The sequence below is a fragment of the Bufo bufo genome, chromosome 10 (assembly GCF_905171765.1).
Source record: "Bufo bufo chromosome 10, aBufBuf1.1, whole genome shotgun sequence".
Taxonomy (NCBI): domain Eukaryota; kingdom Metazoa; phylum Chordata; class Amphibia; order Anura; family Bufonidae; genus Bufo; species Bufo bufo.
Window position 1 is genome coordinate 39,469,367 of NC_053398.1, and position 25,852 is coordinate 39,495,218.

General features: G+C 44.2%; 1 protein-coding gene across 1 annotated transcript in view; it reads right to left on the bottom strand.

Moving 5' to 3' along the window:
- PKP3 (plakophilin 3) overlaps window positions 1-9,420 on the bottom strand; it is an 84,781-nt gene extending 75,361 nt beyond the window's left edge. Inside the window, exon 1 of the mRNA XM_040410771.1 lies at window positions 9,289-9,420. Within this exon, the coding sequence (XP_040266705.1) occupies window positions 9,289-9,321 (33 nt within the window). The 5' untranslated portion in view covers window positions 9,322-9,420. The remainder of the gene's footprint in view (window positions 1-9,288) is intronic.
- Window positions 9,421-25,852: the final 16,432 nt, after the last annotated feature.

The following is a 25,852-nucleotide window of genomic DNA, read 5'->3' on the forward strand; positions in this document are numbered from 1 at the left end:
GGGGTGCCATATGCCTAATCTGCCGGGGGCACCAAAATACCATTTCCCAGCCCTGTTCCTCTGCCTGACTGACCAGACCTGATCCAGCAGCGTCACCAGTCCAGACTCCAGTCCAGTAAACATCTGCCCCAGTGACAGCCAGCTACAGCAGCACAAACAGTAAGCTGGCATTGGGGAATAGGTGAAACAGCAGCAGGCACAGTTCATGGCGCACTAAATAATAAGCAGCAGCTGGCACCGTCCTTGGGGGAAGGATTGCACACTATATAGATGGTAGAGCGCACGGTTGATCGGGTAAGGTCAGGTGCACACCCTTACGATCAGATTCTGGTATTCTGTTCCAGGGCGGATAGTGGGAGGGGCTTTGGTTGGTTACTGGCAGGGGCCAGGGCATGGGGGCCCAATTCAGACTCTTGCTATGGGGCCCATTGATTTCTATGTACACCCCTGACGGTGGCTTATCTCCCGAGTGAACAAAAGAATCTCGCAAAAATATTAATTTCGCCTGATCCTTCTCTCCTCCAACATCATCTGTCGTGGAGAGTCTGGAGCTCCCCAAACAGCGAGTTCAACCAACTATACACTAATGTGTATGGGGCTAGCACAATCACAGGCGTGTACAAACATTCCAAGTGTGAGTGGAAACTATGAACTCGCAACCATTAGGGCGACCAGACACGTTAGGTTGGCATGTGTTCTCTATTGGGAGAAGGGAAGTGGGGAATAATCCAAACTGGCCAATTCGTCTTTTTCCTGGTATCTGTGGATTCAGTCTGCATTTGTCTGAGGGCCTATTCACACGACCGTATCCGTTTTGCGGTCCGCAAATCGCAGATCTGCTAAATGGTGGTCCGTGTGCATACCACAATTTTCATGGCCCCATTGTAGCAATGCCTATTCTTGTCCTCAAAATGGGTAAGAATAGGACATGTTCTATCCTCTTTGCAGGGCCACCAAACAGACCCATGAAATGAATGGGTCTGCTTGTAATCTGCAAAAAAATGCAAATTCGGTCATGTGAATAGCCCCTAATCTGTATGACCACCTTCTGTCTAATCTGTGGATTGTCATTTGAAATTAAGGCAACATGACCAATTTTACAAGCATGTTTCCCCCGCCGCCATTATAAAGTATGGTGGATCTTTCTGTCAAGGGAGATATGGAAGCTATTGATCAAAATAAAGAGGGTGCACAGGATACGGTACATCACCGTTCACATCACTGTTTATTTTTTATTTTTCCGTTGTTTAGATCCATCAGAAGAACAGATAAAAAAAAGAAAAAAAAAAACGGATCCTGACCATTAGGCCTCATGCACACGACCGTATGTATTTTGTGGTCCGCAAAAAAACAGATCCGCAAAAAATATGGATAACATCCGTGTGACATCCATATTTTGCGAAACGGAACAGCCGTCCCCTAATAGAACAGTCCTATCCTTGTCCGTAATGCAGACTATTTTTTTTGCGTAACGGAAATACGGTACATCACCGTTCACATCACTGTTTATTTTTTATTTTTCCATTCCTCAGATCCATCAGAAGAACAGATAAAAAAAAGAAAAAAACTGATTCTGTAAAAAAACAAAACGGATTCTGACCATTAGGCCTCATGCACACGACGGTATGTATTGTGTGGTCCGCAAAAAAAGAATCCGCAAAAAATATGGATGACGTCCGTGTGCATTCCGTATTTTGCGGAACGGAACAGCTGGCCCCTAATAGAACAGTCCTATCCTTGTCCGTAATGTGGACAATAATAGGACATGTTCTATTTTTTTGCGGAACGGAAATACGGACATACGGAAACAGAATGCACGCGGAGTAACTTCCGTTTTTTTTTGCGGACCCATTGAAATGAATGGTTCCATATACGGTCCGCAAAAAAAACGGAACGGGCACGGAAAGAAAATACGTTCGTGTGCATGAGGCCTTAGTTGCACATTTGGCATCCGTTTTAGCCATTTCCATCTCCCGTCTAAAATAACAGATCTCAGATGGAAATGGCTAATACGGATGCCAAATGTGCATAACTGATGCTCAGGATCCGTTTCTTTTACAGAATTAGTTTTTTTGTTCTCTTATTTATCTGTTCTTCTGATGGATCAGAAGAATGGAAAAATAAACTGTGATGTGAACTCGCCGTAAGAAAAACATGACTGCTTTTCTCCCCAAAATACTGCCACACCTATCCATAGGTTGTGTGGTGTTGAAGTTCAGCCACATTTACCGTATAGGAAGCTGAAGCTATCCTCAGGATAGGTTACCAACATCTGATTGATGGGGTCCGACACAGCTGTTTAAAAAGGAGATGGCGCTCGTACGATTGCTGCTCGCTGTCTCGCTTGGAGTGGTGGCGCAGTGTAATTACAAGCGCTTGTCCCACTCAGGAGACTGGAAAAAGCAATTGTAATTACACTGCACAACCAAGACTTTTGAGACCATGAGCAGTGTAATCTTGAAGAGGAAGTAGCCCCTGCACGAGCGCCGCCTTCTCTTCAAACAGCTGATCGGCAGGGGTGTCGGGAGTTGGACCCCTACTGTTCAGATATTGATGACCTATCCTCAGCAAAAATCGCACATAAATCTGCATAAACTACACTGCCATGTGCATGTACCCTAAGGCTGAGTTCACACGAGCGTGTCCGAATTAGGTCCGGATAAGGTCCGGATGCGTTGCGGCAAACCCGCGCGAGTAGGTACCCAATTGCAGTCAGTTTTGACTGCGATTGCGTTTCATTGTTCAGTTTTTATCGCGTGGGTGCAATGCGTTTTGCACGCGCGTGATAAAAGACTGACTGTGGTACCCAGACCAGAACTTCTTCACTGAAGTTCAGGTTTGGGTTCGGTGTTGTGTAGATGTTATTATTTTCCCTTATAACATGGTTATAAGGGAAAATAATAGCATTCTTTAATACAGAATGCTTAGTAGGTGGTCAATTGAGGGTTAAAAAATAATTAACTCACCTTCTCCTCTTGATCGCGTAGCTGCCGGTCTCTTCTTACTTCTTTAATCATGAGCTGCCGGCTAAAGGACCTGTGGTGACGTCAGATCACATGGTCAGATCACATGGTCCAATCACATGGTCCATCACCACGGTGATGGATCATGTGATTGGACCATGTGATATGACATCACCACAGGTCCTTTAGCCGGCAGCTCAAGATTAAAGAAGTAAGAAGAGACCGGCAGCTACGCGATCAAGAGGAGAAGGTGAGTTAATTATTTTTTAACCCTCAATTGACCACCTACTAAGCATTCTGTATTAAAAATTGCTATTATTTTCCCTTATAACCATGTAATAAGGGAAAATAATACAGTGAATAGACTGTCATCATAGCAACCATGCGTGAAAATCGCACCGCATCCGCACTTGATTGCGGATGCTTGCGATTTTCACTCAGCCCCATTCACTTCTATGGGGCCTGTGTTGCGTGATAAACGCACAATATAGAGCATGCGATTTTCACGCAACGCATAAGTGATGCGTGCAAATCACAGCTCATGTGCACAGCCCCATAGAAATTAATGGGTCCAGATTCAGTGCGGGTGCAATGCGTTCACCTCCCACATTGCACCCGCGCAGAAATCTCGCCCATGTGAACTCAGCCTAAGGGCGCAACAAAGAGAATGCTGCTAAGCTATACAGACAGGTTTGTTGTAGTGACACACACAGTGCTGCACTGCCACATTCCATACAATACAACCCCAGAGGACTACCACAAAGGGTTAATTACTGCTAAAAGGGTTAATTCAATGTTTGCTGAGCTAAATGTTATGTATGCACTGTGTGTACCTAATAGCAATGTATGGGCAGTATATATTTAACACTGGCATACCTGATTGGGTTACCAGGGTGATGGACTTAGCCTGCCCCTGTTTTTTTTTAGTTAGAAGAGTCTTAGCAGAGCAAAGCTGCAAACCTACATGCCTACATGTGTAAGCTTCTGCAAACTAGGCCAGAGTCCAGGCACCCACCACACTTTGAGAGGGACTGGCACCCCTCAGGCCGAGAACTGCAGAAGGATTAACAATGAACAAGAACAGAATAATACATCTGTGGCTATTAGGAGAGACTGTAAATTATCTTAAGACAGAGAGTCAGGGAGCAGTACTATCTCCATCATTGTTGCTGGCCACACACAGCTATTGGGAGGAGATTACACTGAGTGATATATTTGGAACTGTGCCGTTCGCTGCTATATGTATTACTTCTCCCATCACCAATTTAGTAAAGAAAGACTTTATTTATTGCCACCAATGGGCCTGATTATTAACTCCATCATCCATCCACCGGGCCTGCATGTGTACTCCTGCCTTGCATCCTGACAACCACCTAACATCACCCCAACTACCATCAGGCAGGAGCCCCAGAAAGTCAGTAAGGGAGGAAAGGGTGCGCCGTCCATTCTCTGGGCATGACCCAGGGTGGGCCAGGTTGAGGACTGCCACCGTGAACTGTGACTACTAATACAAGCACCATAGGCACTACCTCTATTCCTCACTTTCCCTCTGTGTTTCTTGCCAAATACATCATCACAACTCAGTGATGGGATGTAGATAATGTAGATCACAATGGAACTATGAACCTGTTACCAAAAAAGGAACTTCTCACAGAATTGCCCTTTCAGGCCTCCTTTATACACACATTGACCCAGATTTACTAATGCGTATGCGCCTAGAATCTGGGGTGGGGCTTAATGAGAAGGAGCACAGCTTTGACAGGAAAGAGGACAGGACCTACCATATTTTTTGCCCTATAAGACACACCTTTTCCCCCCATAATGGGGGAAATGTCAGTGCATCTTATAGACCAGGGATCAGCAACCTCCGGCACTCCAGCTGTTGTGAAACTACAATTCCCAGCATGCTTCATTCATTTCTATGAGAGTTCTTAGAAGAGCAGAACAAGTATACATGCTGGGAGTTGTAGTTTCACAACAGCTGGAGTGCCGGAGGTTGCCTACCCCTGTTATAGACAAATACTAATGAACTCTTCCATTATTGAAGCATTCATTAGTACAGGAGGACTGGGAAGCGGTTAATGCAGCGCTTCCTGTGCTGGCTGTGTACTCGCCGCTCCCTAGTCTCCACTCTACTGCGGGGCTCTGCATGCTGTGCTGTGACCTGTGCACAGTGTTAGGACGTTGGTGCGCTCTATGAGCTCATGCAGTGCAACATCAGGTCACAGCACAGCGCGGCAGGAAAAGGAGGAGCTGGATCTCAGGACGGCGGCTGGAGGAAGACAGGTAAGTTGATTTATTTGTTTTTTTCTCTGATGTGAGGTCTCAGGTGAACACCGTAAAAAAAAAAAAATGCTGTAAAAAAAGCAATTTTTTGGCACTTTACATCACAAAAAGTGTAATACCAAGCGATCAAAAAGTCATAAGCACCCTAAAATCATACCAATTAAACCATCATCTCATCCCGCAAAAAATGAAACCCTACATAAGACAATTGCCAAAAAAAAAAAAAAAAAAACTATGGCTCTCAGAATATGGAGACACTAAAACATGATTTTTTTGTTTAAAAAATGCTGTTATTGTGTAAAACTTAAATAAATAAATAAAAGTATACATATTGGGTATCACCATGTCCTTAAGAACCTGCTGTATAAAAATATCAGATGACCTAACCCAAAAAGGTAAACACCTTAAAAAAAATTTTTTGTCACCTTACATCACAAAAAGTGTAATACCAAGCGATCAAAAAATGGGCCCCTACATAAGACAGTAGCCCAAAAAATAAAAAACTATGGCTTTTAGAATATGGAGACACTAAAAAAATCATTTTTTTTCAAAAATTGTTTATTATGTAAAACTGAAACAAACAACCAAAAAAAGTAATCATATTTGGTATTATCGCATCCGTAACAATCTGCTCTATAAAAATACCACATGATCTAACCTGTCAGATGAACACTGTAAATAACAAAAAATAAAAATGGTGACAAAACAGCTATTTTTTTGTTACCTTGCCTCACAAAAAGTGTAATATAGAGCAACCAAAAATCATATGTACCCTAAAATAGTACCAACAAAACTGCCACTTTATCCCGTAGTTTCCAAAATAGGGTAATTTTTTTGGAGTTTCTACTCTAGGGGTGCATCAGGGGGTCGTCAAATGTGACATGGCAACTTAAAATTATCCCAGTGACATCTGCCTTCCAAAAACCATATGGCGTTCCTTTCCTTCTGCGCAATGCCGTGTGCCCGTACAGCGGTTTACCACCACATATGGGGTGTTTCTGTAAGGTCTCATGCACACGACAGTATTTTTTCACGGTCTGCAAAACAGGGTTCCATTGTTCCGTGATCCGTTTCCGTTTTTTTTCCCGTGTATCTTCCTTGATTTTTGGAGGATCACCAGACATGAAAAGTGAAAAAAAAAATCTAAGTCAAGTTTGCCTTGAAAATGATAGCAAAAAAACAGACACGGATCACGGACGCGGATGACAATCTTGTGTGCCTCCGTGTTTTTTCACAGACCCATTGACTTGAATGGGTCCGCGAACCGTTGTCCGTGAAAAAAAATAGGACAGGTCCTATTTTTTTCACGGACTGGAAACACGGATCACGGCCGCGGATGACAAACGGTGCATTTTCCGAGTTTTCAACGGTCCCATTGAAAGTCAATGGGTCCGCAGAAAATCACGGAAAACGGAACAACGGACACGGAACCCAACAACGGTCGTGTGCATGAGGCCTGAAATACAGAATCAGGGTAATAAATATTGAGTTTTGTTTGGCTGTTAACCCTTGCTTTGTTAGTGGGAAAAAAAATTGATTAAAATGGAAAATCTGCCAAAAAAGTGAAATTATGAAATTTCATCTCCATTTTCCTTTAATTCTTGTGGAACACCTAAAGGGTTAACAAAGTTTGTAAAATCAGTTTTGAATACCTTGAGGGGTGTAGTTTCTAAAATGGGGCCATTTATGGGTGGTTTCTATTATGTAAGCACCACAAAGTGACTTCAGACCTGAACTGGTCCTTAAAAATTGGGTTCTGAAAGTTTTCTTAAATTTTTTTTAGATTTGCTTCTAAACTTCTGAGCCTTCTCAAACGTCTCAAAAAAAGAAAATGTCATTTACAAAATGATTCAGACATGAAGTAGACATACGGGAAATGTAAAGTAATAACTATTTTAGGAGGTATCACTATCTGTTTTAAAAGCAGATAAATTGAAATTTAGAAATTTTGAAAATTTAGAATTATTCAAAATTTTTGGTAAATTTGGTATTCTTTTTATAAATAAAAATTTTACCACTGTCATGAAGTACAATATGTGATGAGAAAACAATCTCAGAATTACCTGGATAAGTAAAAGCGTTTTAATGTAATCACCACATAAAGCGACACATGTCAGATTTGCAAAAAATGGCAAGGTCCTGAAGGGGTTAAGCTGCATTCTGAAAAAACAGACAAAAAATGCAGCCAAAGCACCACAAAAATAGCACACTGTAGAATATTCCAGATTTCACTATAGCGTTTAACTAAACATCTGACTGCAGCATGATGAGAGCACCGACATAGCACACCTCTGGAGTTTTTTCAAGTGTTTAAATAAAAAAATAAAATAAAAAAAAAAGCAGCCAGATGTTAGCACAAAGGCAATGGAAAGATATTAAACACACTACAAACACTGCACTTTTCGTGGGGCTTTTTCTTCATGTTTTTTGGGATCCACAACATTTTTTCTTTATTTTTCAAAATGATGATTTTATAGTTTTTTTTTCCAGATGTTTTTCACATAAGCTTCACTACAGGAAAAAAAAAATCATGGAAAAAAAAGCATGAGAAGACAATGCCTGTATAAAAATGCCACCTGCTTGAAAAAAAAAAAAAAAAAAAAAGGCTGAACATGATATTGTTTTTTTTTACAAGTCACAAAAAACATGTGAAGGGATATCATCTTCCGAAGATCTGTACTGTGGTTCCTTCATTGCAGTTCGGGTTAACCTTCCCCCCCCCCCCCCCCCCGAAGATCTGTACTGTGGTTCCTTCATTGCAGTTCGGGTTAACCTCCCCCCCCACCGAAGATCTGTACTGTGGTTCCTTCATTGCAGTTCGGGTTAACCTTCCCCCCCCCCCACCGAAGATCTGTACTGTGGTTCCTTCATTGCAGTTCGGGTTAACCTTCCCCCCATTCCCCAAGATCCCGTATCTGAGGGCTAAAAAGTATCAAAATCATAGACGTCACTGAACTGTGCCCATATGGAAATGTTACCCCTCCTTGTCACTTTTGAAGGATCTTTTTCCTGGGCAGAACACACCTAGGGTCTGTCTAACTCTGGCACTTCCCAAAATGAAGGAAACACAAAAACAATATGCTTTCCTCATGTGAATTTTATCTACTGCTATGAAAAAATGCTGCCATACAAACTTTAGGTGACATAACTATATCTATGGTGTTTTGATGCAGAAAAACGTAACACCAGGATTATCGGGAACGACCAGTTTTTCCCCCCCAAGGTGCCTCCTGTGCACTCTGCTTCTCCAGATCTTCACAACAGATTCCTCAGTAAAGTCTAGCCTTTGCAGACGTGAATGCACGGTGTGTAGCATGTACAGACGGTACTAGTGCAATGTGTGACATGGGTGGAACATACAGTAATCTGCAGAACGTAACACAAGTGCTGCACACCTGTCCCTCTACCTCCCGCAAGAGGAGTTCTCCCTGTTCTCTACAGTCATGTAGCTTCCCAATTGTTTCTTTATCTGTTACTACTTCCCCAGTGCAGCAAATCAGTAGGACGCCTCTTGCATAGCTTACATAAAAGTCTTTCACATGGGCTGATCATCAGGGTTGAGCAGTCGAAAAATGATTGCTCCCATATACAGAACATGTGCTGAAAACACTTGTTCAACGGCTGATCGTATAATTTGGTCTCCAAATTATCGCTTATGGGCAGCACAATGTCCAGTGTAAACCGGGATCTTCTGCCCACAAATGATGAATCTGTATGGGGATGAATGATCACAGTAGCGATCATTCGTCCCCATACATAGGACATGATTCCTGCATGTAAATGCTGATCACACTTTTGCTCCATGCAGGCAACAGTCAGGAGCAAACGGTTTGTTCACAATAATTGCCTGTCAATCGTCCCATGCAAAAAGACCATTAGTCCATGTCCCTTTATAGGTCCACCAGCCCGCCTACGGTTAGATGAACCCTTCCCTTCAGTACGCTTACTCCTCAAACCTGTCTTATCACCTCTTCCTCTTTTAAACGATTCACCCACCCCTGCCTCCCACCTGCTATTGGAAGCTTAGAACAGTCCATACCTGAGGCCGCATGATGGGGCCATGGCTCATCATGGTGCTCCGTAAAGCTTCTGCAGTGCGACTGGGGCGTGAGAAGTTCTAGAGGTAACAGCCTAAATTGTATCAAAGGCAGAGAATGGAAACTGTATCATCCCGTGTCGTCACTGGACCTGTTGATGCACCTCCGCCCTGTGAAAGTTTAACCCTTCAGCTGGCAAAATGTTGTGCCAATATTATAGGAGCCTATGAGACGTAAGAGAAAAGCGACATTTTTCAAAGACTCCAAGAGGTAAAAAGTTTAAAAAAATAAAAATGGTTGCACAGGTCAGACACGCAAACTGGAATCTGAATTGCAGGTCTGTAGTAAAAGAAGAATAACTTTCCCTGCTGTGTCATAGGTGAGCGTGACCTGGGGAGGTCACCTGGGAGTGCTAAGCAGATGAGAGAAGTCACTGTCCGCATGAAAGAGAAGTTCAGACTTAGCTATGTTCAATTATACTGTCTAGACCAGTGATTTACAAACGACACTTCTGTAAACTACAACTCCCAGCATACATGGACACTGCAGTTTTGCAACCACTGGAGAGACAAACATAGAAGATTACTATTTTGGGATAATAAAACTGCATTTTGTTGTAGTGATGTCCATTATGTTGAGATTCTCGATGTAAATTCTTCTGACAGAAGTTTGAGGCCTCTTTCACGAGTCCGTGAACTCTCCACGGACCCTTCATGCATCCATTGACCTTTAAAGGGAACCTATCACCTCAAAAATGCATCTACACCCGCCAGCAGTACCTCCTAGTAGCTCGCAGCCTGTTAATAATCATATATGTCACCCTGTTGTCCGTTGCTGCATAAGTTCAAAAAACGCCGTTTTATTCTCCATCAGCGCTATAGTGCCGGCCAGCTTGAAGTCCAGGGGGCAGCGGCCTCCTTGCTTTCAAGTCAAGGTAATCACGCCACCTAACCGTCCCCTCTTGCCTAAGAGTGACAGCCTGCAGTGCGACCGCGATTCCCCAAGTCTCGCGCATGCGCGGTGCGCTCTGTAGTAATGCGCTATCCCATCTCCTGCTGCCGCTGTTAGCTGGGTTTCAGCGGCCCAATGCGCATGCGCGAGACTTGGGGAATCGCGGCTGCACTGCAGGCTGTCACTCTCAGGCATGGAGCGCCGCCTCCTCTTCAAACAGCTGATAGGTGGGGGTGCTGGGTGTTGGACCCCCGAGAATCAGATATTGATGACCTATCTTGACGATAGGCCATCAATATATGTGGCCAAACAACCCTGTTAAAATCTATTAGAAGTGCTACAAAATGTCTAGGTGTAGCTCTACCTTAAAAGGGCCACAGGCTGGGGCCACATGTAGACTTTTTTGTAGCGTTGTGACTGACAGCTGTCAAATAGCTCAACAGTTAAAATGAATGAAATGTGCTACAAAAACTCAAAGTAGGCATACCGCCATGTAGGGTATATTCTGTAACATAACCAGTTCTAGTTTCTAGTGAAAAGCCAGTCCTCTAATCCCGAGAAAGGCTCTATTTTTCTAAAATGTAAATAATGTTTTTGGTGCACCGTGGGTGGGGTCGCTCTGTTTGGTGCACCGTGGGTGGGGTCGCTCTGTTTGGTGCACCGTGGGTGGGGTCGCTCTGTTTGGTGCACCATCGCTCCACCAGTGATATACTCGGCTATCTCCAGAACTCTGATGTAAATCTGAAATGAATAGAGCAGAATGCACATGCCTGACTGGGAGCTCTATTCATTTCGGGGGGCTCCACTGGGTGAGGGCCCCCCATTCTCGTCCCCAGCAGTAGGACCCCTTCCAATTTTATAGCCATCACCTATCTACAGGATAGGGGATAACGTAATATAACCAGAATACCCCTTTATAAAGGTTATCCAGCTTTAAGATATGGATGCCCTATCCTCCAGATAACCCAGTTTCCAATTTATTCCTACATATTTAGGAGGAATAACAGAGGAATGTCTCAATGAGTTTTGTGAAAAGAAGTTCGTTCCAAGGCCAGTTTTTAGTTTTTTTCCAGGGGCACTTTAAGTTCCCAGTCCGCCCCTGGAAACTGGCCTAAGGGCTCATGCACACAAACGTATTTTCTTTCTGTGTCTGTTCCATTTTTTTTTTGCGGACCGTATGCGAAACCATTCATTTCAGTGGGTCCACAAAAAAAAAAAACACAGAAGTTTCCGTATGTCCGTATTTCCATTCCGCAAAAAAAAAAATAGAACATGTCCTATTATGGTCCACATTACGGACAAGGATAGTACTGTTCTATTAGGGTCCAGCTGTTTAGTTCCGCAAAATACGGAATGCACACGGACGTCATCCGTATTTTTTGTGGATCGGTTTTTTTTTGCGGACCGCAAAATACATACGGTCGTGTGCATGAGCCCTAACGCTGATTTAACCTGGAGAATACAAGTGTTCACTAAAACAGACATGTACGGAGAAGTGACAGATCCACTTTAATTGGTAATGAAGTGGTTAATCTACGGACAAATGATACATAAATAGTCATTAATAATTGGCTGACAAGCCGCAAGGACAACAGCAGGGAATTTGCTTTGTCTGCAGCAACTTAAAGGGACATTTCCATCACAAAGGCCACTTTCACCCAGTCAGTACTGTGTTTGTTTCCGTATCTGTAAGCCAAAACCGGAAGCAGAACCTACAGAGATGAACCATAATGGAAAGATTTGTACCTTTTCTATATTTCGGACCCGCTCCTGGTTTTGTCTTGCAAATATTGATTCAAAATACTGACCAAATACTGACCATGTGAAAGAGGCCAAAGGGGTATTTTTTAAAATTGAGTGATGGTCATTTTTTAACATCCCTATGCCAGTTTTGGTATAAAAAAGTTGCAAGACCCCCTTTTGCAACTTATTAAGTGCCTGTTCGACAATATTTTGTTACACGCGCATTTTGACGCTGTCCTTGCCACCTGGAAACAGGCAAAAATGTTGAAGCAAAACTACTCTACTCAATTAGTGGAGAACATTTTCACTCCAGGGCGTTGCTAGGGTCTCAAAAGATCCGGGGCCCAAGCCCCAATGCATATGGCCCCAGTCAACGCCCCCTGCCCGCACTAGTACTAAAGACATTTTACTTTCTGCATAGACACTATCAAACATACAGGAGTATATAGCAGCACATACTGCTCACATCCAGAGCTTCCCAAGTGGCGTCTCTACTGATCTTCTACATTAGGTGAGGACAACTTCTCTCAGTAAGCCCTCGTCTCCGCAGAGTGTGACACACGGACATCTTAGCTTCCTCACATTTCTATCATCATCCCCCAACAAACTGGAGTCCCTACAGTGTTAGGCCTCATGCACACCACAGTTGTTTTTTGCGTCCGCAAATTGTGCGTCCGCCAAAAAACGGATGAACTATCAGCATTTTTTTGCTGACTCATTGAAATTAATGGGTCCCCATCCTATCCGCAAAAAAAACGGAACGGAGGCCGAGAAAAACAACTGTCGTGTGCATGAGACCTTATCCTGCTGCTCGCTGTGCCCCCCAAAACCCCCAAATACCATCCTGAAGGAAAATTACTGCCGTACAAATGGTCCCCCCACAGTAGTAGTGCTCCTCCAAGTCCCACCAATAGTAATTTGCTTCTAGAATGCCCTCATTAGTATTAGAGTCCCCTACAGTGCCCCAACAGTGATAGTGCTCCGCAAGAGTGCTCCCATTAGTAGAAGCGCCCTCCAGTATTAATAATGCCCTCACACAGCCCCCAGTAGAAATAAGGCCCCCTATTGTCCCCCCAGTGGTAATAAAGCTCTCTACAGCCCCGATGTATAAACACTTCTATTATAGAGCCCCCTGTAGCAATCAGGACCCCAATAATGTCCTCTGTATTTATAATGCCCCCTGCAGTGCCCCCTATAGTTATAATCCTCCCTGTAGTGCCCTCAGAAATTATAATGCCCCAGACATTCCAACATACAGACCCAATAACATAATTTCCCTCCCTCCACCATACAGTCCCATGTAAATAACATCACGCCATGTCTCATGCCTCCTCCAACATACAGTCCCATGTAAATAACATCAATCCCCTGTCTTCAGCCCCTCCAACATACTGTACAGTCCCATGTACAAAACATCACTCCCTCCCTTCAGCCTCATCCAACACACAGTCCCATGTAAGAAACATCACTCCCTCCCAAGTGGTATTGTAATGCTGATAACGGCGTCATCGCCACTGGCCATGTTGGTGGAGTACTCGAAACAGCGCAACAGGGCACACAGGTCTCGCATGGAGGCCCAGTCATTGGTGGTGAAGTGCGACTGACCCGTGCGTGCTGCAGCTGAAACTCCTCTATGGCCTGCTGCTGCTTGCACAGTCTCTCCAGCATGTGCAAGGTGGAGTTTCACCTGGTGGGCACGTCGCATATGAGGCAGTGAGCGCGAAGGCCGAAGTTACGCTGTAGCGCAGACAGCCGAGCGGCGGCAGGATGAGAACGCCGGAAGCGCGCACAGACGGCCCGCCCTTTATGCAGCAGCTCTGACATGTCGGGGTAGTTGTGAATGAATTTCTGCACCACCAAATTCAGCACATGCGCCAGGCAAGGGATGTGCGTCAAATCGGCTAGTCCCAGAGCTGCAACGAGATTTCGCCCATTATCGCACACCACCAGGCCGGGCTTGAGGCCCACTCGTCGGTCTGTTGTTTTATACCCCGCCACAACTCCTGTGCGGTGTGGGGCCTGTCCCCCAAACACATCAGTTTCAGAACAGCCTGCTGACGTTTACCCCTGGCTGTGCTGAAGTTGGTGGTGAAGGTCTGTCGCTGACCGGATAAGGAGGTGGTAAAAGAGGAGGAGGAAGACGAGTAGGAAGAGGAGGCAACAGGAGGCAAAGAATGATGCCCTGTGATCCTTGGCGGAGGAAGGACGTGCGCCAAACAGCTCTCCGCCTGGGGCCCAGCCGCCACTACATTTACCCAGTGTGCAGTTAGGGAGATATAGCGTCCCTGGCCATGCTTACTGGTCCACGTATCTGTGGTTAGGTGGACCTTGCCACAGATGGCGTTGCGCAGTGCACACTTGATTTTATCCGATACTTGGTTGTGCAGGGAGGGCACGGCTCTCCTGGAGAAGTAGTGGCGGCTGGGAACGACGTAATGTGGGACAGCAAGCGACATGAGCTGTTTGAAGCTGTCCGTCTCCACCAGCCTGAATGACAGCATTTCAAAGGCCAGCAGTTTAGAAATGCTGGCATTCAGGGACAGGGATCGAGGGTGGCTAGGTGGGAATTTACGCTTTCTCTCAAAGGTTTGTGAGATGGAGAGCTGAACGCTTCCGTGTGACATGGTGGAGATGCTTGGTGACGGAGGTGGTGTTGTTGGTGGCACATCCTCTGTTTGCTGGGCGGCAGGTGCCAACGTTCCTCCAGAGGCGGAGGAAGAGGCCGAAGCGGCGGCAGAAGAGGGAGCAGGAGGGGCCTGAGCCCTTTCTTGGTTTTGAAGGTGCTTACTCCACTGCAGCCCGTGTCTCGCATGTAGATGCCTGGTCATGCAGGTTGTGCTAAGGTTCAGAACGTTAATGCCTCGCTTCAGGCTCTGATGGCACAGCGTGCAAACCACTCGGGTCTTGTTGTCAGCACATTGTGTGAAGAAGTGCCATGCCAGGGAACTCCTTGAAGCTGTCTTTGGGGTGCTCGGTCCCTGGTGACGGTGGCCAGTAGCAGGCAAACTGTTTTGGCGACGGCTGCTCTGCTTTTGCACCCTGCTCCCGCTTTTGCTACGCTGTTGGCTCGGTCTCACCACTGCCTCTTCCTCCAAACTCTGAAAGTCAGTGGCACGACCTTCATTCCATGTGGGGTCTAGGACCTCATCGTCCCCTGCATCGTCTTCCACCCAGTCTTCCTCCCTGACCTCCTTTTCGGTCTGCACACTGCAGAAAGACGCAGCAGTTGGCACCTGTGTTTCGTCATCATCAGAGACGTGCTGAGGTGGTATTCCCATGTCCTCATCAGGAAACATAAGTGGTTGTGCGTCAGTGCATTCTATATCTTCCACCCCTGGGGAAGGGCTAGGTGGATGCCCTTGGGAAACCCTTCCAGCAGAGTCTTCAAACAGCATAAGAGACTGCTGCATGACTTGAGGCTCAGACAGGTTCCCCGATATGCACGGGGATGATGTGACAGACTGATGGGCATGGGTTTCAGGCGCCACCTGTGCGCTTTCTGCAGAAGACTGGGTGAAAGATAATGTGAACGTGCTGGATCCACTGTCGGCCACCCAATTGACTAGCGCCTGTACTTGCTCAGGCCTTACCATCCTTAGAACGGCCTTAGGCCCGACCAAATATCGCTGTAGATTCTGGCGGCTACTGGGACCTGAGGTAGTAGGTTCAGTAGGACGTGTAGCTGTGGCAGAACGGCCACGTCCTCTCCCTGCACCAGAGGCTCCACCAACACCACCACCACGACCATGACCGCGTCCCTTATTAGATGTTTGCCTCATAGTTAGCGTTTACAAAGCAAAGTAAAAAGTGGTTAAGTCTGTTAAAAATAATTAACCGCCAATAAAAACCATGATGTAGGGTATTGCACTAAATTTTTATTTTTTTACTCTATATGACAGCGGTATTTGTTGCCTAAATGTGACACTCACTTATGCACGTCTTATCCCAGATGTGCAGTATATTAGAGGGTTTTTTCACCCCAGTAAGCAAAAAGATGTATTTCTGGCCTAAATGTGACAGTCACTTATGCACGTGTAATTCCAGATGTGCAATATATTAGAGGCTTTTTTCACCTCAGTATGCCAAAGCCGTATTTCTGGCCTAAATGTGACACTCACTTATGCTTGTCTAATCCCAGATGTGCAATATATTAGAGGGTTTTTTCACCCCAGTAACCAAAAAGCCGTATTTCTGGCCTAAATGTGACAGTCATTTAAGCATGTGTAATCCCAGATGTGCAGTATATCAGAGGCTTTTTTCACCCCAGTAACCAAAAAGCCGTATTTCTGGCCTAAATGTGACACTCACTTATGCTTGTCTAATCCCAGATGTGCAGTATATTAGAGGGTTTTTTCACCCCAGTAACCAAAAAGCCGTATTTCTGGCCTAAATGTGACAGTCACTTATGCACGTGTAATCCCAGATGTGCACTACATATAACAAATGTATTTTTTTTAACCCCAGTAAGCAAAAAGCTGTATTTCTGGACTTGCAGACATGCAGATAGCCTATGCTGGTGCACTATCGTTGCATAAAATGGCTGCCGATTATGTATTGATATTGACTAACTGAAGAAAAAAAAGTTTGTTTTCAGCAGTAGTTGGCTCAGGGCAGGCTTAAAAAAATTGTGCACCGCACCTACAAAACACATTTGCTGTAGATCGCTGAGTACAAAAAACAGTTCTTGATAAGATTTCTCCCTGATCTCTCCCTCACAGCAGCCTCTCCCTACACTAATCCGAGCAGAGTGACGGGCGGCGCTACGTGACTCCAGCTTAAATAGAGGCTGGGTCACATGCTGCAGTTGGCCAATCACAGCCATGCCAATAGTAGGCATGGCTGTCATGGCCTTTTGGGGCAAGTAGTATGACGCTTGTTGATTGGCTGCTGTGCAGCCTTTCAAAAAGCGCCAAGAAAGCGCCGAACACCGAACTCGAACTTTTACGTAAATGTTCGAGTTCGGGTGCCGAAAAACCTAAAGTTCGGTACGAACCCGAACTTTACAGTTCGGGTTCGCTCAACTCTAGTGATTGTCTCAGCCACACTAAGGCGTGTCACGTGACTTCTTGACACAGATAAGTCACGCAACATGTGCGGTGTAAATCTAATATTAGTATCTAGTAATATATCTTATCACAATCACTCCCTTTATGACCCCTTTATGGAGGCTGATAATTGAACTGGAACATGCTTTCATGGGCTTCACTCACATTTAAAGGGTTTGTCCGGGTTCAGAGTTGAACCCGGACAAACCTCTATTTTCACCCAGGCAGCCCCCTTGACTTGAGCATCGGAGCAGTTCATGCTCCGATGCTCTCCTTTGCGCTGTGCTAAATTGCGCAGGGCAAAGGCTCTTTTGTTTACATAACACTTCGGTGACGTCACCGGCTCTGATAGGTGGGCTTTAGTGCTGCCCTAGCCATTTTACTGGCTAGAGCAGCGCTAAAGCCCGCCCATCAGTGCTGGTGACGTCACCGGGCTCCCTGAGAAGCCGGAAGAAGAGGCTTCAGCGCTCCTGCAAGGGACCCGGTACGTCACTGAGTCCAAGAAAACTTCACTTCCGGCGAAGAATTTCCTATAAGAAAACAGGTCTTCAGAAACATGTGGAAAAGGTAGGACATGGATGTATGTTATATGTATGTCTGTCTTGTACTAATGGAACAAAGTCCTAAATCTCGGACAACCCCTTTAAGTTTGTAGATTCTGCAGGCTGTGCAGTGGCCAGGTTTGGGGTGGCCCCAACACTACGCTGGGGCCCCCGGGCACTGTTGAGCTGTCACCACATGTTGCTGCTCTCCAAAAGGCATGGTAAGGTGTGGTGCACCCCAATGGGAAATAAGTTCAGAGAGTCAGGGTGTGTAGTTAACCAGTGTGCTTCTTTACTGGAGAAACTCAAGTGCAAAACAATACAGGCAAGGCACTGAGCTGCCTTCTCCAGTCTTCTCCCTGGCAGAAGAAGGGTTCATGCTGAGTAAAGGCCTGAGCTAGCTGTCCCTCTCTCTCTCAGAGGGCTGGTACCCTGGCCAAAAGCTGGTGGCCAAGGGTCTGTGGCTCAGTAGTCGACTGGCTCCTTGGTCACAGGACTGGTGACCCAGAGTCTGTGGCTCAGCATTCCCATCACAGCGTCTTCTTCTGGTCACCCAAGTAGTCTGACAAAGTCTCTTCTCCTAAGCACTGATCCTTAACTGCAGAATACTAGGGGCTATCACTGTTCTCCTTATACAGGGAGTGCAGAATTATTAGGCAAGTTGTATTTTTGAGGATTAATTTTATTATTGAACAACAACCATGTTCTCAATGAACCCAAAAAACTCATTAATATCAAAGCTGAATATTTTTGGAAGTAGTTTTTAGTTTGTTTTTAGTTTTAGCTATTTTAGGGGGATATCTGTGTGTGCAGGTGACTATTACTGTGCATAATTATTAGGCAACTAAACAAAAAACAAATATATACCCATTTCAATTATTTATTTTTACCAGTGAAACCAATATAACATCTCAACATTCACAAATATACATTTCTGACATTCAAAAACAAAACAAAAACAAATCAGTGACCAATATAGCCACCTTTCTTTGCAAGGACACTCAAAAGCCTGCCATCCATGGATTCTGTCAGTGTTTTGATCTGTTCACCATCAACATTGCGTGCAGCAGCAACCATAGCCTCCCAGACACTGTTCAGAGAGGTGTACTGTTTTCCCTCCTTGTAAATCTCACATTTGATGATGGACCACAGGTTCTCAATGGGGTTCAGATCAGGTGAACAAGGAGGCCATGTCATTAGATTTTCTTCTTTTATACCCTTTCTTGCCAGCCACGCTGTGGAGTACTTGGACGCGTGTGATGGAGCATTGTCCTGCATGAAAATCATGTTTTTCTTGAAGGATGCAGACTTCTTCCTGTACCACTGCTTGAAGAAGGTGTCTTCCAGAAACTGGCAGTAGGACTGGGAGTTGAGCTTGACTCCATCCTCAACCCGAAAAGGCCCCACAAGCTCATCTTTGATGATACCAGCCCAAACCAGTACTCCACCTCCACCTTGCTGGCGTCTGAGTCGGACTGGAGCTCTCTGCCCTTTACCAATCCAGCCACGGGCCCATCCATCTGGCCCATCAAGACTCACTCTCATTTCATCAGTCCATAAAACCTTAGAAAAATCAGTCTTGAGATATTTCTTGGCCCAGTCTTGACGTTTCAGCTTGTGTGTCTTGTTCAATGGTGGTCGTCTTTCAGCCTTTCTTACCTTGGCCATGTCTCTGAGTATTGCACACCTTGTGCTTTTGGGCACTCCAGTGATGTTGCAGCTCTGAAATATGGCCAAACTGGTGGCAAGTGGCATCTTGGCAGCTGCACGCTTGACTTTTCTCAGTTCATGGGCAGTTATTTTGCGCCTTGGTTTTTCCACACGCTTCTTGCGACCCTGTTGACTATTTTGAATGAAACGCTTGATTGTTCGATGATCACGCTTCAGAAGCTTTGCAATTTTAAGAGTGCTGCATCCCTCTGCAAGATATCTCACTATTTTTGACTTTTCTGAGCCTGTCAAGTCCTTCTTTTGACCCATTTTGCCAAAGGAAAGGAAGTTGCCTAATAATTATGCACACCTAATATAGGGTGTTGATGTCATTAGACCACACCCCTTCTCATTACAGAGATGCACATCACCTAATATGCTTAATTGGTAGTAGGCTTTCGAGCCTATACAGCTTGGAGTAAGACAACATGCATAAAGAGGATGATGTGGTCAAAATACTCATTTGCCTAATAATTCTGCACTCCCTGTATAAAGTTTCTAGCTAAACTAAAACCTTCTAATGGGAGAGGTGGAGTGGAGAAACTCAGCCCGAACAGATACAAAGTTGCAATTTCCGTCTGTCATAGACTTACTTTAGAACTTCAATAATACTCAATGGGAATGACAAAGCAGTTTTTCTATAGACATAATAACATAGCTATACCAGACATTCAAATGGTCAGTCTGTCTGGTCTTAGTGGTAAATAAGTCTAGCTTTTCCCCCCAAAACATAATTTTCTTAAACCCTTATGGTAACTGTGGAAAAGTATTAGCTTCTCATTATTAGCAAGTCCCAAAGTTTCAAAGTATTTAGTAACCCTTTCCACAGTTCCGTCCAATACAGTGCAAATGAGCAGGATGTATATCACAGAATACATATAAAATGCAATTACACAGTATTAAACCGTATAAGTGAGTGAAAGTTAACCCTTTAAAGTGAAATAAAGTAAGCAGTTGATGACTTTGCATAGGAGAAACAGGGGCAAATGTCCACAAACGTCCAGACTTCAAAATACCCCTGCTCCAGGCCACTATAGCTGTTCTGGCACAGAGCAACCTGCTGGAGCCACTACTTCACCACCAGATTCCCATTGACTGCAATGTAAGGTTTTGTCCGGACACAAACTGTTGCATATGAAACCTGGACATTTATGCCAGAAATCGTCCATATCACTGCCGAACCCCATTGCAATCAATGGGGTTCCAGTGGTGATGAAGAGGATCTGGCAACAGAGATGTGAACAAGGCCATAAATGTCCAGGTTTCACAAAAGCCCTGTCTGCTGATCTACAGGGAGGAAGGATAAGATTAGACCAATCTCATGTACACTTTGCTTTTTTTTTATGTGTTGCGAATTTCATGTCATTTCAGTATGTCAATTCTTTGTGCAATTTTTATTTAAATTTTTTGCAAGGGTGAGGTCTGCGAAATATCCACATCAAATTCATACAAAAACTTTTAGTAATACATGCAGTTTTTGGTGTGGATTTTATATGGAAACAAACCGAAATCCGCACAAAAAAACCACACAGATTTTCTGTTTTGAACCTGCACTCTGCTTTAGGATTAGCATACAAAGTACAGTATATCAGTGAAGTAATATTTGATTTTATGGTTATTATACAACAGTGATGCAATATTGATTTCACAGTTAATGTAATAGTAATGTAATAACTATGATAGTGATTCAATAGTAGTGAAATAGTTATACAATAATGAAATTATACTTGATGAACATACACACATATGCAATATCCCATATGTAATGTAATATTATATCAAGATTGTAATGCCTTGAATACTTCCAGCATAGCTTTGTAGGGTAGTAATGGATTTAAAAGGGCTAGTCGCCACCTAGCACCCTACTGCAATGGGTTGTGTCAGAGTTGGTTAAAAGGATATTCCAGTTATAGAAAGTTATAGGGGATAGGGTATAATTTTCTATAACCGGAATTCCCCTTTAACTAACTCTGACACAGCCCTTTGCAGTAAGTTGCTAGGTGGCAGCTGGCTCCACCCCTATATCTAGGGAGAGCTCAGAGAGAAAATAAGCAAAGTCCATGTGCTCACTCTTCTCAGGCCCAAGAAAGCTACGGAGACTAACAGATCACTGCAAGATCTACAGAAAGAGCGAAATGCTTGATCAAGCATTGGATTCAGTAAGGTAAGTGCCATTGAGAGCAATACAGACTGCTGTGGAGAGATTACTGTTACGGCACCCCACACACTTAAAGAGGACCTTTCACCTCTCCTGACATGCCTGTTTTAATAGCTTCATGCATTCCCCATGTAATAACAATTCTGGAGCATCTATTCTTATGGCTCTATATTGTGCCATTCCTTTATTATTTCAGCAGTCTGCAGTAATGGTACAGAGGGGTGGTAAACAGTGGGGGGGGGGGGGTCTACCTGCACAGTCTCACTCTATCCAATCAGTGCTGCCATTTTTAGACTGTGCAGGGACACCCCCCCAATGGTTACCTCCCCTCTGTACCCTTACTGCAGACTGCTAGCAATTCATTCATAATTTCTAGTGGAAATAATAAAGGAACGGCACAATATAGAGCCATAAGAATAGATGCTCCAAAATTGTTATTACATTGGGAATACATGAAGCCATTAAAACAGGCATGTCAGGAGCGGTGAAAGGTCCTCTTTAAGGAACAACCTGGACAGTTGTGTTATTCAACCTGTACGCCGCTATGTGCATTACGACCCCCGGACGAAGGCACGCCGAAACGGGCGCTGGGGTAACGCCATCCTGGGTGTTCTAACACACGGTCTTATCTGGTGAATCTCTGCTCCCTTTTTTACCTACACGGCATTAGATTCAGGCTATTTGATACCTGGCTATTATTGGGGTTTGGTAAACCATTTGGTAAACCATCGGGTTTACGTTGCACTTGCATGCAACACCTGCTCATTTTGCCGTGCAGGTATCTCATTTTTGATTGTTGACTCAACCGATACCTATGGTTTATTATTTTTTGGTCAATGGCTGGTCACTGTACCATATATGATCTATTTCATTGATCATCATGTTTCATATTTGACACGTGTGCTATCCCAGGGTGGCGTTCTTTTCATCTGCTTCTTTTCACTTTTTAACGGTATATCATTCATTGCTTTATTTTTTAATCATGTTATAATAAAATTATAGATTTTTATACACGGTACCATAGGCTCCGTTTTCTTGTTTTTTCGCTTGTTTCACTCGGGAGCGAGTACCGAGTTACATTCATGGGTGTCCTTTTGGTTCTATTGGGTGGACACTGTTTTCCACCTTTTACCAATTGGCCACGTTTGGTCTTTATTGTTTTTTCTATGTGCATTACAAGCATAATTGCAAAAATAATATTGCTTGCAATAGATTCTTCGGAGAGAGACTTTAGCAAGATAGTGTAGAAAGAGGGCTATAACTCCCATTCATGCCTAAATCCGCACACCGCTATATGGGAGAAAATTGCACTGTATGGAAAATAAAGATTTAAAACCAGAGAAAAAAACAATCAGACAAAAAGTCTATGTTCCAGTGTATACCTCAAATTCATCACAAGATATTTAAGGCTATACATTAAAGAGGCTCTGTCACCAAGATCAACCCTATTAAACCAGGCATATAGCCTGGTAGGGTTGATCTAGCTCAGTAAAACGATACCTATATTGTCTTTCTAGGTGCCGACATTGTGGAGAAAGGAAGATTTATTTGTATGCAAATGAGCCAGCCACTGGAGCACCAAGAGGTGGGCTTATGCTGTTGGAGCACTGCTCCCGGAAGTGGAGGTGACTGCAGATGAAGCCAATGGAGCTTCCACGTCCGGGTGGAATGACGTCAGTGGCACATGCTCACTAATCATCTTCGCTGCTTGACGCAAGTGCACAAGCACAAGAACTCAGAACTAGATGTGAAGTCTAGCGCTGTCAATCTAAGGGGAGATCGGCGTGTTTGGAGCACCAGGGGTGTTGCTGGAAAAGTGCTCAAACCGCATAAGCCCACCTCTTGGTGCTCCAATAGCTCATTTGCATACACATAAATCTACCTTTCTCCACAATGCCAGACAATACAGGTATCGTTTTACTCAGCTAGATAAACCCTACCAAGCTATATGCCTGGTAGGGTTGATCCTGGTGACATAGCCTCTTTAAGGAGTATTTATTATGAACTTTTCATCAGAATTGTGGAGGATAAAGAGCAGCATATCTATGAAACTCAAACATTAGCAAATTTATTTATATTTTTATTTTTTAACTGTGGGGCTTAGTGATATGCTTAATCACTAATTTGGCGCAAATTATACCGCACATCTATACCAGCTCAAGGACAGACAGAAGCAAAAAATGAAATTAAATGAATTACGAGTCCCATGTATCTTAGTAAATTTGTCGCTTCTTACTCCAGCTGGCTTTGGACTAAAGACCAGCTTATGAAACTGTGGCAATAATATACTCCCCCCATTCCCTTTATTTGCAGAAGTGCTGCCAGTCTACAGTGTCCCACTGCAAGGGGTTAATGTGCTTGGCTTGTGTATTCCCTTCCAAAAGGCTGTATGAATGAACAGAAAACAGTTAACTAGCCAGCTCCCTGGCTCAGTTGCTATGTAAGTCGCTAGGTGTGGGCTGGCTCCCCCTAGTCTTTCCAGAAGCTGCTTTGTAGTTAATCAGTGAGCAGTGTGTAAAGGGCCAAAGGGCCAAATGGTTCTTATCTGCCGACACATTCTATGAGTCTGGAGTTGGAGAGCCTGCCAGAGAGAGAGAGCAACTGCAGACCGAGCAAGCAGAAACTGAGAGATACAGAAGCCTGTGGGTTGTCTCAGTTCTGCAAATAGCATTTATCATGTAGAGAAAGTTAAAAGGGGTTATCCCATGACTAATGTAAAAATTGAAAACCAGACAATATACAGTACATGACAATCTCTATCTAACAAAGCTACAACCAGCCCTGTACCTCACATGGATCCAGAAATCTCCCCATTCATTGTTCTGCTAGATTTATATCAAGCTGGCAGCTCAAGGGGAGTGTCTTTTCAATTGCAATTTAAGGGGCGTGTCTCAGCTCTCCCTATCACAATTAAGGAGGCAGTTGAAGAATGAAACTGAGCATGTGCGGCCATCTCAGTGAGCAGGTCAAAGAAATAAGAAAAACAAACAATCAGCAGGTGGCGCTACACAGATACATTTTATTGAATAACTCAGTGGCTATACTAAATTTTTTATTACATGCAATTACAAAAGTATTCAGATCCAGGTGCTGGTTTGAAAACTGTAGAATATGTTTTTTGGGACAACCCCTTTGATACAAGGCACTTACCAATGTATTGTGCTTGTCCATATTGCCTCCTTTTTTATTTTTATATCGCATTATGCACTGCTCATATCCAGGAGTTACAACCACCCTGCAATCCCGAAGTGGTGTGGTGCCAGTGACAAGATCATTAGCATTTCTTGCCGAACACTGCACATTGTGACTTTACCTTTAAGAGCTAACTGGTGCTAAAGCCCCTAAAGCAGGGGGAGGCAACCTCCGACACTCCAGCTCTTGTAAAACTACAACTCTCAGCATGTATACTTGCTCTGCTTTTCAAAGAACTCTCATAGATATGAATGTAGCATGCTGGGAATTGTAGTTTACAACAGCTGGATTGCTGAAGGTTGCTGAACCCTTCCCTAAATGCTAGGCTCTCACATTGTGATGCAGTACTCAAATTGACTGAAGCCACAAGCAGTTTGTTAACGGCTGGAAGGTTTTGTAGCTAAACAACTGTTTCCATGCAGCCATTAACAATCAAACTACTTAGTTGCAACCCCCCCCCCCCCCCCCCCCCCCCCCCCTATGAACAGGGGTGATTCTAGCTTTTTTTAAAAAAAAATTCCATGGTAAAAAAAAAACAAATAAAAAAAAAACAAGTAACCAACTGCTACTCGATCACTCACACTCATAAACCTAAACCAAAATTTGAAAGGGACTCAGAGGATCTGGGGCCCAAACTCCAATACATATATGCCAAATTCTTAGTCCAATCTCCCATCAGCCCCAGTGCTACAGACATGTTTGGATGGACATTAAATTCAGCGCTACCAAACATACAGGAGAATACATTACATACCTATTACATCCAGTAATGACTTCTCTGATTACACATTCCTTTTCTTCATCTTCTCCGTCATCCTCCCCTTTCTGGTGCCCCAACAGTGTTTTCCTGCTGCTACTCCAAATACTGTGCCTGCTATACTCCCCAATGCCCGAAAATATCATACTGAAGATGAGTGCAGGAAGAGTTCCTTACAGATAGTGCCCCTATAGTAATTGGGAGCCAAAAGGTCCCACCAGTAGTAATAATTTTATCCCAGAGTGCCCTGATTAATAATAGTGCCCCAACAGTGCTCAGCAAGAGTGCCTCTGTTAGTAGTAGTGCCCACCATATTAGGCACAATAATAATCATTTCCCTACAGTACCACCATAGTAATAATGCCCTAATAGTACCCTTAGTAGTGATAACTCCCTCTGAAGTAATACTCCCCCCCCTGCTCCCAGTAGAAATAAGGCCCAATATAGTGGCCACAGTAGTAGTAATGC